Consider the following 13,859-nt stretch of genomic DNA (forward strand, 5'->3'; position numbering starts at 1 on the left):
TGGGCTATATGGTAAATGGACAGTGTGGCTTGCCTCCTGGCGAAATTTAAATCAAATGAAACACCCCCACAGAGCTGAACGGGACTCGCTAACTAACAACGCCTAAGCGCACTGCTGGCTAAAAGTGGAACAAGGAACCCACTGAGAGGTGCAAATTGCTTGCAAGAGAGCGATTGTCAGTCACGTGATAATCCAATAATGCTGTTTGGACATGCTGTGGAAGCTCGAAGCAACAACATGTGTTTCATCGTGACCGTCGTGGATCTATTTCCGAGCAAGGGTTTTCATCTTCCTTAATGTGGCAAAAGCAGGGCCACAATACTGTGTCAACAAAGTAGGTTCTTAAAAGGCAGGGGCATAATTTTTCCCTCATGAGTCCTGTATGCATTGTTAATCCTCACATAATTATGGTTGTATACTATGCGATTGCAAGTGCATATAAAACAGAATTTGAGTGACATGTAGAGTAGATGACCTGGGACTTGAGAACCGTGATCGTTCTTTCGAGGTCCTGGCGTAGCGATGAATGCAGTAGACTTCGTAACCTCTCCTCGTGTTCCGCTTTGACTTTGTTTAGCTGTTGATTAAATGGCATCAAAAGAAACAGATTATTTCAGTGGTTGTGCAGTGTTTCTTTCTAAAAGCGAAATGGCGTTTCATCATCTCATTTTAAAGGTGCTACTTCAAGCCGTTATGAGCAAACATGAATCACTTTGTGCTGTTGTCCTTATAAACAACAGCATTTATTATTGAGGTCATTATTTGAGTTTTCTGAAAAGATACTTCCTCTTCACTGCACTCCTACTTATTGTTACTGTAGGAAAGCTGTGAAAATGCTCACTGCATCGATTCTCTGAGAAAGGTGCTGCAACAAACTATGTCAGACAGGTTTGGCAAACACAGAAGTTATCCTTCAAATGGAAAGTCAAATCATCTTAGAACTGTTAGCATTGCTCTTCAAACTTCTGCATTCATCAATTCAATATTCATGATGTTTATAATGTTGGTGTTGTTAGCTCGCCTGTTTGAAGAACAGAGAGCTATAGCGATACCCCCGGCGTGAGCGTCAGTGTGAAAATGTTAAAGTTTTTGGTGCAAGTTATTTAGAAGCTTGCCATTCATTTAATATGTGTGCTAGGATGCTGATATTTGGCATGGAGGTTCCTTTGGGGTATACTATTGATGTAGTGAAGTTTAAATTAAAAAATAATTTCAAATGTTTCAAACTTTTGACCTGTTTTGAACTTAACTTTTTTGTAGCACATCAACGTTAAAGTTTTTTTCTTTGAATGATCATATAGATTATTGAGGAATGGTTTTCCTTCAGAGCCTTGCGAGACAGATAACTTGGAAATAAACACATCTAACTAAAATGAACGCTCTCACGATTAATACCTTTACCCTCTCCCTCCCCGCTGCCCACCCCGACCTCATCTTCTGATGGAAATAATATTGTGCTGTTGTGTGGTAAGGGGTGACATGATGAGCAGATAACCAGGGATGATTTGGTCCATTGCAATGACATAAAATGGAAAAAAGATGTCCAGGCAGATAAATTAATTACAGGACCTTGTGTTTATCAAAAGTTGATCAATATCGTTACTGCTTAGGGCGATCTCAGGGAGACACATACAACACAAAAAAAATCCTGAGCAGATTATATCAGTCGAAATTTAGTCTCGCTAAATTACCTCCCTCCTTGTATCAGTAGAAACAGAAATTTGTTGTGTTGGTGTCGAAAGATTTGAACCCCTCTGTGATTCTCCTCTTATCTATTGAAACCCTCTCTGTCTTCCCTCCCGTTTTATCTCCCTATATCTCTCTCAATCTCTCGTTCTCTCTTCGCACCTCTGCAGCACATCCATACATGCCTTGCAACACTCAAACATCACACTCAACATTAAAAAAAAAACCACCATACAAATCAAATACACAAGAAACATTACCAGGTAGCACTGGACAACTTCAAGTGCGTCAAGCGCACGATAGTGCAGCCTGAACTGCAGAGCCACAGGTGGCGGCGGGTTGGTCACAACTCCATTGCAGGAGCTGGACTCACCCAATGAGCATCACATGATAACATGGTCGACCAACTCCCCATTGCTCCTCCAGTGGGTTCAAACACCACACAGAACAAGCATCCAAGTACCAATGTAGCGCTTGATAGTGCAGCTGGATTCTGGTCGGTCCCTTGCCTGACATCAGATCATCATAGATAATGGCTGCAGGCCTCAATTCCTCATGATATTCATGTCCTTCCAAGCCCTATTTACTGAGAGATCTACGGTCTCCTCTTCAGGAGTTTGCTTGACTGTTATTGCTCCAGGATCCTTGTCTCTCTGATCAGACTGAGGATTGATCGGTATCAAAGTTGTGTACACTTTCGACATGAGTATGATGTTGAAAGCTGTGTCGATGAGAAAGTGCCCACGGAAGGCCTGCACAACTGCTTTTCCAGTCAACATGTGTGGAATGGTGTGGTCTGCGTCAACTCGAGTAATTCCTGTAATCCCAACCCGGAATCCCGGACATAATGTGGTCGATGCTCCTTAAGAATCTAATCAATGTATGGAAACCACCAACCTGTAGCACAATAGACCATAGCTCACCGTCCTTTGATTTATTTTCGATAATTGTGAGAGCTTTCCACCAAAGACGTTGGTCAAAAGTCAAGGCAGGTGTGACTCCGTTTCGCATATTCTGGTGAACGATGTAATGGAGCATTGGGTTGATATTGTGCCTTCAGAAAGTATTCACACCTCTCAACTTTGGTCACATTTTGTTGTGTTACAGCCTGAATCATACGATGAATTAAAAAAAAATTGTCACCGATCTACACAAAATAACCCATTAATGACAAAGTGAAAAAATGTTTTGAGAAATTTTTACAAACTAATTAAACGTGAAAAGCTGAAATGTCTTGCGTCAATAAGTATTCAGACCCCTGAGTCAATACTTTGTAGAAGAGCCTTTGGCACTGATTACAGCTTCGAGTATTCTTGAGAATGTCTGTATCAGCTTTGCACATCTGGATTGGGGGATTTTCTCCCATTCTTCTTTGCAGATTTGCTCAATCTCTGTCACGTTGGATGGGGAGCATCGGTGTACAGCAATCTTCAAGTCTTTCCACAGATTCTCAATCAGATTCAAGTCTGGGCTTTGGCTGGGCCACTCAAGGACTCTCACATTCTTCTTCTGAAGCCACTACGGTGTTTTTTGGCCTGTATGCTTGAGGTCATTGTCCTGTTGGAAGGTAAATCTTCGCCGCAGTCTAAGGTCTTTTGCACTCTGAAGCAGGTTCTCCTCAAGGATTTATCTGAATTTGGCTCTGTTCATTGTTCCCTTTATCCTTAAAAGTCTCCCAGTAACTGCCACTGAAAAGCATCCCCACAGCATGATGCTGCCACCATCATGCTTGACAGTAGAGATAGTGTTGGATTGGAGATGAGCTGTTTCCACCAGATGTAGCGCTTTGCATTTCGGCCAAAGAGTTCAATTTTCGTCTCTTCAGACCACAGAATCTTTTGCTTCATGCTCTCAAGTCTTTCATGTGCCTTTTTTCAAGCTCCAGGTATGCTCTCATGTGCCTTTTTCTCAAGAGTGGCTTCCATCTGGCCACTCTCTCATAAAGCCTAGATTTGTGAAGTCCTGCAGAGATTGTTGTCCTTCTGGCAGGTTCTGCCATCTCAGTCAAATAACTGTAGTTCTATCAGAGTGGTCATTGGGTTATTGGTCACCTCCTTGACCAAGGTCCTTCTTGCAGTTGCTCAGTTTGGTCGGACAGCCAGCTCAAGGAGGAGTCTGTGTAGTACCATATTATTTCCATTTCCTAATGATGGAAATCTCTGTGCTCTAAAAATTGTTTCACACTATTCTCCAAATCTATGCTTCCTCCCCAGATCTATGGACAGTTCCTTGGACTTCATGGTTGAGTTTCTGCTCTAACATGCGCTGTCAACTGTAGGACCTTATATAGAAATGTTTCTTTCTAAATCATGTCAAATCAATTGAATTGGCTTCAGGTGGACTCAAATCAAGTTGTGGAGACAACTCAAGGATGCTTTTTATTTTTTTTGTATACCTTGTCGAGGCTCGTATTAAAGGTAACACACAACGCACATCAAGGGGGCATGAGACAAGAGGGGTGGGAGTGGGAGGGACAAAACAGTGAGGAACAGACACATAAGGAGATCTGTGGAAGGGAGAGGGATGAAATGGGGAACATGGGGAAGAGAAGATGGACATTGCAGGGACTTTCAGGAAGGAAAACAGGGGAATTGAAGGAAGTGGGCTTGGGTGGATTATCGGGGGTAGAAAAGATCGAGGATTTGGATGGGGGATGATAAGAGGTGGTGGTGAACAGCTGTTTTGAAGGCCTGGAGGGAAGAATGGGAAAGAATAGAGTGAGGGAGTTTATTCCAAAGGCAGGAAAAAAGAGGAATGAAAGAATGAAGGTGAGCAGTGATTCGTGATTTTGGTAGTTTTACCAGAAGGGGGTTGTTGGTGGACCTTGAGCGCCCTGTGGAAATGTGGTGGGGACAAATCGCAGAGAGAGCAGGAGGGGGGGGAGGCAAGGCTGGAGAGGAGACGGTAGAAGACAGAAAGACCACCGACCAACCTGCGGTGATTGAGTGAGAGGCCCAAAGACTCAGCTTCATTGCGGGAGATGCCATGATCCTAAATGCCCTGGTTTCGACAGCGTGAAGCCGAGAAAGTTTAATGGCTGCTTGGAGACCCTGCCAGTTGGCTTGAGTGAAATGCCAGACTCGACGGCGGTGAGGTGGTTCTCTGATGACAGCCAGAGAGATGTCCACTTTGACAAGGACGTGGTCAGAAGAACCGATTGGAGCGGAGACAAGAGCAGCAGATATTGTCAGGGAAATTTGTCAAAATCAGATCCAGAAGAGATGGAGTACCATTGGTTGAGATCCGGGTGGGGAAGTTGACCGATTGAGTCAGTCCCAATGAGTTGCAGAAAGCTTTTGCTGAAGTGCCATGACAGGTGAGAGAGGTACCCACACCTCGCCAACTGGCATGATGACAATTGAAGTCACCACATAAGAGGAAGGGAGAGTTTGGATGAGAAGATAGAAGATGGTCCATGTTTTCGGAGAGCGAGGTGTAGATGGAGTCATCACTGTTAGGTGGACGGTACAGTATACATATAAACATGAAGTTGGAGTGGATGGGAAGCCATAGCCAGAGGTATTCCTGGGGGTGTGGGGGAGGGAGGGCAGTGCATGGAGAGTGAGGAATAAAGTCTTTGATGAAGAGAGCAACTCCTCCACCAGGAAGAGGCTCAGGTCTGTCATACCGGACGGAGGAGGGAGTAACCGGGGAGAGATACTTGGGAGTCAGACACGTCTTGGGAGAGGAAAGTTTCTGTTCGGCAGATTATGTCTGGTTTGTCAGTGGCAGCCTGTATGGAAAGATCTGAAAGGTTTGAGCGAAGGCCCCAGATATTTGAGGTCCACACTTTTAATGAAGAGGTAGGGGAGGAGGCTTTGGGTGCAGGGGGTGGGGGGAGGGGAGGGTAGGACAAGGGACGAGGGGGGAGGTAAGGAGAGTTGTTGTAAGAGTGTGCGGGATTGCAGAATAGCTAGGGGAGGGCCGAATGAGGAGGAGAAAAGGCTCTGTGGTGCTGGGAGAGAGGGGGAGAAGAGATGGGGAAGATGGCAGTTGAGGATTTGAGGAGGTGGAGTGAAGAGATGGAAGTGAGAGGGCAGTGGAAGGAGGCAGCTTAGTGGATGAGAGGGGGGGCAACTTTGAGAAGGATGAGAGGGGGATGAAAGGTGGGAGAAAGGTGAGGGGGGAATTTTTGAGAGAGGTGAGAGAGGCTTGGAGGGAAAAGAGTGGGATGGTTGCTTTGAGAGTGAGAGTGATGGGTGAGAGGAGTGAGTTGGCACTGAAGTTGGAAAAAAAGAATGGTTGATGGAAAGCGAACATTCATAGCAAACTGGGGTTTTTAAAAGTTTTAGGTCAGAGATGCGATTTAACACAAATCCTGATGGATGCAATAAAGGTGAATTCAGAGAATGGAGAGAAGAAACGCTGTTGCAGTTGGATTTTTTAGGCAAGGAATAAAGGAGAGGTCGAAATGAGAGCAGTCTGTTAAAATAGCAGAAGAGTAGTGCATTATGAAACAGTAAAGAGTACCACACGTGTGAGAGAGGAAGATGAAGCATTATAAGATCGTTTTTGTTATTATTAATGTTTAAGAGAGTTTTCAACAGATTAGGTCATGGAAGTGTTGTCGATAAAATTGAAGAAGAAGAAGAGGAGGAAGAATAAGAGGAAGAAGAAGAAGCAGAATCGGGAGAAGGTTCGCGTATTGTTGTTGTTGTTGTTGTGTTTTTTATTTTTTTTTAAAGATAAGAAATAGAGAGATTAGTTGGGAGAATGGCGGACGTTAGGAAAGTGGGGAGGATATAAATTGAAGGTAATGGGGAGGATAGAAATTGAAGGTAATGGAGAGAAAAAAACGATCGAACACCGAGGGAAACCGGTAGGCCTCAAGCCTAGGCCTCGGCCTTGGCCTCAAACACCCGGTAAGAAAGTCGACAAAAACTCACAAAATAGCACGATTTTTGAAACAAAACCGAACTAGGAACACACAGTAACATGTAGGTGAGAAAATTAAACAGTTAAAACGGGACAAATAACGACCGGAAACTTAACTTTGAGAATGTCAGCAGAGAGCCCCTCAGGAGACCTCTCCACGCTCCAAACCCGGAACCGGAAGTGATTGTGATTAAGTGATTTAATTAAGTGATTAAAGGAAAATGAATGCATCTGAGCTCAATATTGAGTGTCATAGCAAAGGGGTTGAATACTTGTTAAGGGAAGACATTTCAGATTTTCATTTTCAATTAATTTGTAAAAATTTCTAAAAACATATTTTCACTTTATCATTAATGGGGTATTTTGTGTAGATCGGTGACAAAACAATTTTAATTAAATCCATTTAAAATTCAGTCTGTAACACAACAAAATGCGACAAAATTCAAGGGGTGTGAAAACTTTCTGAAGGCACTGTAGATGTTAGATCACCAGGATCTCGGTCAATCATGGAAGGAAACTTGACAGACATCTTTCCAGCATTGTTCCCTCCTTGTATTTTCTGCCTGGTCGAGGAGATCCGATTGCTCACGATATCTTCCACAAAATGTCCACATCAGGAGATTGCATGCTCCCCTCAATCATAGCCCATCTCTCAAAACACAGACATCACATCCCGCCACTAAATAGAGTGAAATACCTGATGTTGATACACCCAAGTGATGTTATCCCTCCCATAGTCACAGATGCTCTCAGAGCATTTGTTGCTTTGTCTGTACTTGGTGGGGTGCAGGCTATTATACCAATTCTGTGGGAAATGTTATTTCCATCAAGTATTCTGATATTGTGGTCATCATTGTCGGCGACAAACTGTGAATAGTGACTGGGCATATAACCTACGACGTCTGTACGTCGTGTAAGTGTGGTGTTCATTTTTAATCGTTGAATTTCAGAATTTGGACAGCAAAATCCGACTTTGTTCAGGACCTTGATGAAAAAAAAAAACCCGGACCACAATGAATGGTGCATTTGGATGTCCAGACCAAGATGCAAAGATGCCAGAATGACTCTTGGATGAACAGTCTGCATGATTGCCTGTCCAATTGACGTGATAAGTCGGTCTCAGTTCTTCCCAGTGAACAGTTCCTCTAATATAATCTGCAGTTATCCAGGTAAGAAGGACATTCCTTTTTCAAATGACAACATCTCATCACTGCTCGGATACTGTTCTTTCGATCGAACAATGGATTTGATGGTGCTCTTGATTATATTAGCGGTCACCTTCACCATTCTTATTTGCTCTGCTTCACAGTACAATTTCATTGGTTGGTAGTAGAAATCATGCAGTATCGATGACGCTGTGCCCTTGAATGTAACCACATTCGGTCAACCAGCAATCTCAGCTATCACAATTTTATCGCCGTTCTGCTTCAGAAGTTGATCTTTTATATAAGTGAAACTGCATGGTTCACACTCGGATCCTTCCAGTTCGTCTCTCATTCGACTGATAAGATCGTATATTGTTACTGGCTTCGTGACGTTCTCTATAAGAAATCGCACAACAGTGTTGAATCCATCTGTCCTCCTGAAATTGTGTGGCCTCCCGACCCTTTTCCTCTTGACAGTGTCAGAGTCATCCATCATTCAGTGAGAGATGTTTCCCAGTTTGAAAATTCACACGACAGGCTTGATGATATACCATGTCCGATGCGTGTCAGTCTTCTGTATACGCCACTCTGACCCTGAAAGTTTCAGATCGTTCATCAAAACGTCGGTTACAAACGTTGAGTAAATTGCTACAAAGGGTCAAAGTTCTGAAAGGGATCTGTTCAAAGTCTTTATTTCTTCCAGCATATCTGTCAGGAGTGCCCCCAAAACAAGCAGTGATCACTATATGAAAATGCAGAACGTGCCGAGTGAAGAGAGAAGTGCCCTTCTTTCGTTGATAATTCCAGTGTGCGCTTACGATTTGCAGATTCAATTGTATTCTGATTGCAGTAAGCTCATCTGCATTCTGTGTGCACCTTCTGACAACGAGTCACAGTCACATGGATATTGTGATCATCATGTTTTTTTGCTGGCTTAAAGAATCTCAATACAACCTTTCACGCCAAATGGGGCAATAGATAGTTTCTCGTCCAATGGTAGATCACAGAAAACACGAGCCACCATCTTGACACATGCGATCCCGTCGACACGGAAGTCATTGATCCATATTCATTCAACATGCGAGATGATGTAAAAAATGAGATCACAGAAACAACACCAATTAAACATCAAAGAAAACCAACATCAAGCGAAGAAAGATGATGTAATCTTAAAGTGTGGTCTGCAGGGCAACAGTGAGATGGCACTGGAAAGCAATGAGCAGCGATGACACCGAGTGGCGATTATATGAACTATCAATTTATGCCGATGCAACATTCCCGATTTCCAACAATGATAGCTTTGAGGGACATTGCAAATTTCCGCTAATAAATTTCTCAACATAAGAGAAGTAGGTACAAGAGTCCCATAGGTTGTGAGAGTTTTATCGACTTTAGTCTTTGATTGACGAAGATTTTGCAAGCCAAAATCGCTAGAAATAGCAAAAATCGTAATTTTTACCCAGGTCCTCCAACTTTACCAGCCAAAAAACGATGTTCCACTAAATATATTTCTCTAGATTTTGAATATCTCATTCCATGGGCATTACTAAATGAGAAAACCCCGAAGACATTTCTGTTTCAATGACTTTTCGGTTTGGGTATATTTTCATTCACATTAACTGGACAATGAGCGAGCGACATGATCGCGATGTATTATCGCACATCAGCAGTCGGCATGTTTTGGCTGCCAGCACATAACCCGGATAAATTTTTTTCATTTTCAGGAGCGATCGAGGCAGTGCTCTGTTGCCTCTATACACCGCCCAAAATGGACGAGTCAGAATGTGTTGCACGCTTGGAAAAAGATCTCCCATAGGATGGGTACTCTGCTCGTAATAGTAATAATACTAAGAGCGAGAATTGCTTTGCAACACATGTCCTCAAACCGATGTGATATTTTCCAGTCCAAAAGGGCAAAACTGTGAATAAATTGATGAAACACCCAATAACTCAAACTTTTTCTGCAACCTATCATAATAAAGCCATGCACCACGTTTCAGTTGAACATGTTAAAGGGTAGGGGGGGGGGGAAAGTCAGAAAAAACACAGGTGGGATGGACGGATGGACAGATGGACAGACGGTGAGGAAACCTATAGTTCCCTCCAGTGAAACCAGTTGGGGACTAATAAAAAATAACCTGATGTACATACATGAAGCAAAAACATGCATACAGGTTATGTGTATATAATACATCATGGTTGTCTACCTGGGATCATTCCATTTGAACTGGGACATGGACTAACACCCAGGCCTAAGGCCTGAGGCCTGCCGATCTGTGCTGCTTCATGCAATGGCGGCACATGATTTTATTTGGCTGGAGTCAGGCCAGCTGTCCAGCCAATAGGTGTGAAGCAGTGGGGTGAAGTCAGGGCAGCTAAACACTGACCCATGTTTAATATGTGATGCTTTCCAAGACCAAAAAGGGCATAACTGAAAAATTGAGTTAAATGCCCTGTAACTCAAACTTGTTCTGCAACATCTATACTATCATTGGGTGTCAATGTGTCAGTGAGTGTGTGTGTGTGTGTGTGTGTGTGTGTGTGTGTGTGTGTGTGTGTGTGTGTGTGTGTGTGTGTGTGTGTGTGTGTGTGTGTGTGTGTCCTTGATAACTCCAAAACCATGAAAACTATCGGCCTAAAACTTTTCATGCATATGAAGAGAACTTCAAAGTGATGCATGAAAGAAAACGGGGTGTTTGGGTAAATAAAAATACCCCTTTTGGAGATAATTAATGGCCTTATTTAATGATATTCTTTATCAATGCGTATCCTCGGACACCTCGCTCTCCCTCGCTGGGCTCTCAAGGCACATCCTCGGTCACCTCACTCTCCCTTGCTGGGGTCTTAATTTGCCATTTTGTTTAGCCTGCTCAACAATGCTTTGAGGTGGAACAGGTTGCACTAGATATAACGATAAAGCGCAAAAATGTTTTTTTTTTTCACTGTCCTCACTCGTATCATCGAATGCCTCATATACATCCCTATGAATCGCTGTATACATCACTTTTGTAAGTGTTATAGTTTTCAAATTAGGAGCTTGGAACAATTTAATGTATTATATGATGCAATTTTCCATGATCTACTCCTCATTGAGGAATTGAAGTATATAATCGAAATATAATTTGAGTTTGGAGGATCGGATCACGTCGACTAAATAACTCGAAATCTGGAGTGAAATCTGAAAATGTTAAGAAATTGGTGATGTTTAGTTTTTTTGCAGGTATGTGCAATGACAAATCAGCTTGTTATCGCTTACCAAGCCAGCCGTTCCTAATTAACAATTTCATTGGAGTGCTTACTTGAGTGTTTAAGCCACTTGATGAGTGCCCCACACCACGAAAGTTGATAGCGGTACAGTTTGTGTCTTAATTGGGATATACAGTTCGTAGTTGCTACAAGGTAGAGGTACGTAAACAGCACACACAGACACGGTACATATGGGTAGATTTGGATCTGTAAAGGGACTCTCCATGGGTATGTGTGCACGCCTGCGTGCTCAGTTACGGGCACCGTTGTGACAAAGTTTCATCCCGTATCTTATGATGATGATGGGTGGTGGAGGTTTTAACTTTTAACCTCAGTAGCGTATGAGCGATCTTGTTTTCCTTTGTCCTCGTGAGTGTTTCGAAAGCAATTGGTTATTTTATATGAATCGGGAGACTTTAAAAAGGTTATGTGTTTCTCTTTGTGAGTTTCAAATCAAAATCTATTTGCTGGCACCTGATTTCTGAGCCACTTACCATATGAACGTGTTTTCTAAATTACAGAGCCAATTTTTTTCCACCTGTCGCACAATGATTGGCACCTGTTTCTAAACATTAACATTTATGCACATCTTGAAAAGTCTCCAATGCAACGTTGTTTTATAAGTTTGTTTATTGAAATTCCCCCAAAAGAAGGGTGCAAGCTACTCAATGTTTTTGGGTTGTATGCAGGACGTACTGTAGTCGGTAATCACGCTGACTCCAATGAGCCGAATACTGAAAAATTGCCGATATCGACCAAGCACGAATATATATCGTGTGTGTGTGTGTGTGTGTGTGTGTGTGTGTGTGTGTGTGTGTGTGTGTGTGTGTGTGTGTGTGTGTGTGTGTGTGTGTGTGTGTGTGTGTGAGCGTTGTTCATAAAGCATAACATATGCTCTCTGTTAACTCTTCTACACCATCCCCACCCCCTCTCTCTCTTTGTACCATCCTCACTCCACACCCTTCTCCCACACCTCTCTCTGTCTCTCTGTCACCTACCCCTCTCTTTCACCTTCTCCTTCTCTCTCTCTCTCTCTCTCTCTCTCTCTCTCTCTCTCTCTCTCTCTCTCTCTCTCTCTCTCTCTCTCTCTATCACACACTATCTCTTTGTCTCTACACATATCTGGATGGTGGTTATCTCTGCATGTACCTGGATGATGTACCGGTGGTTATGTACAGATGATGGTTATCTCCATACGTGTCTAGACAGTGGGTATGTCCGGACGGTGGTTATGGCTGGACAGACGCTCCCCTCAAACTGCCTAACCTAGTCTTCTCCTCATGCTGCCTTCCCTTCCTCTCCCCTCACACTTCCTTCCCCCCTCCTCATGCTACCTTCCCTTCCCCCACCCATCCTTGCTCCCCTCCTTCCTCACTCCACCACTCCTCCTCGGTCTCCCTCCCACCTTGCTCCCCCTCCCTTGTCTCTCTCTGTCTCTGTCTGTGTTTCTGTCTGTGTTTATGTCTCTGTTTCTGTCTCTCTCTCACACTCACCCCTCTCTCTCTTCCCCTCTTTTTCTCCCCCCTCCCTTCGTATTCCCATCAGCAAAGTGACGGGTGGTATTTGCTATTATCATAATAAAACCATGTACCAAGTTTCAGTTGAATATGTTAAATTATGGGAAAAAAGTCTGAAACACCACAGGTAGGACAGACAGATGGATGAATGGACAGAGGACAGATAGAGAGCAAACCTATAGTCCCCTCTGGTGAAACCGGTAGCGGACTATAATGAAATAGTAAGAGATGATGGTGATGTTGATGAGTCTGTGAAGATTCCAAAATATTAAAATTAAAATATCATAATGGGAAAGCAATGCATTTCATATTTGTGGCCAAATTCTCACGTTATCCAGTGAGTCCATTTCTGTTGTCTGCAGCTGCTGCATCGTTTCACGTGCTCGACTATTGTGCACCAAGTCCAGCTCTGCACTTACGATCTGTCACAGTGTGCACACAGTATGCAAAGACATTTATCACTCACACATCGCCTCACTTCAACATCAAACACTCACACCTGTTATTCAAGATTGGGGTGTGGGGAGGGGGAAGGATCCTAGAAAAAATATCCCAGGAAAAATCACCAAACCATCGTAAAATGTCCATAACTGAGTCTGGGAGGTGACCGTTTCAAGCCACAGCCGAGTCATACCAAAGACTTTTAAAATGGAATGTGCTGCTTCCTTGGTTTATGCTCAGCATTTAAAAGAATAGAGCATGGACAATCAATGCTGGGAAAAAATGACAAACCACCCAGTATATACCTTGCCAATAGACTGCTTCAGCAGGACCAATGAGACCTCTCAGACTCAGAGACGTTCTTACCATAACACCAGAGGGTTTGGTATCGCCATATATAAATTTTCAAGTGTTTGTGTGTTTGTTTGTGCGTTTGTATGTTATTCGTTCACGGCCAGACCGTAGCACCGAGAGGCCCAAAATTTAAGGTGTAGGTACTTCAGAATCTGGGCAAGGTTTTAAGCTACCACACATTGGCGTTGACATCCGTTTTGAGGCCATGAAAGGCTATTATAAAGTGTATATTGAGATGTGAGGTCAAGCAGTGCTGGTGCCGGCCCGCAGGCAAAAGGTAACCACTATGAGGCCAATAACTCCATAATTTTTCATTGCCTAACATGTCCCAAAAGCACCACCAGGAAAAGCTCATCTAGCCAGGCTGTGCTGGGTATACCCCCTCCCCTCCCTCCCGGGGCAGCGCAGGGTATCCCCTGCTAGTATACACATATATTTGTGGATGGTACACTACAAAATAAACATTTCTGTCTATGCTGTTGCTGACGATTCACCATTAGGTGATGAAACCGGTCCGGCAGCTAAGGGGGGCACGTAGCATTGATATTGTCATGTGTATGCTACTTGTGAATGTAATTGCCAAATAAATGAATAA

At 43.3% G+C, this 13,859-nt stretch overlaps 1 protein-coding gene across 2 annotated transcripts in view; it reads right to left on the reverse strand.

Moving 5' to 3' along the window:
• Positions 1 to 464: 464 nt before the first annotated feature.
• LOC147024189 (uncharacterized) overlaps positions 465 to 13,859 on the reverse strand; it is a 157,382-nt gene continuing 143,987 nt past the window's right edge. For both annotated transcript variants that reach the window (XM_085883862.1, XM_085883864.1), the window contains 2 exons: positions 12,799 to 12,891; positions 465 to 577 (listed from right to left, as the gene is read on the reverse strand). In XM_085883862.1, the coding sequence (XP_085739988.1) occupies positions 12,885 to 12,891 (7 nt within the window). In that variant the 3' untranslated portion in view covers positions 465 to 577; positions 12,799 to 12,884. The remainder of the gene's footprint in view (positions 578 to 12,798; positions 12,892 to 13,859) is intronic.

Source organism: Eptatretus burgeri, chromosome 6, assembly GCF_056783735.1.
Source record: "Eptatretus burgeri isolate ZD-2024b chromosome 6, Ebu_testis_v1, whole genome shotgun sequence".
Classification (NCBI taxonomy): Eukaryota; Metazoa; Chordata; class Myxini; order Myxiniformes; family Myxinidae; genus Eptatretus; species Eptatretus burgeri.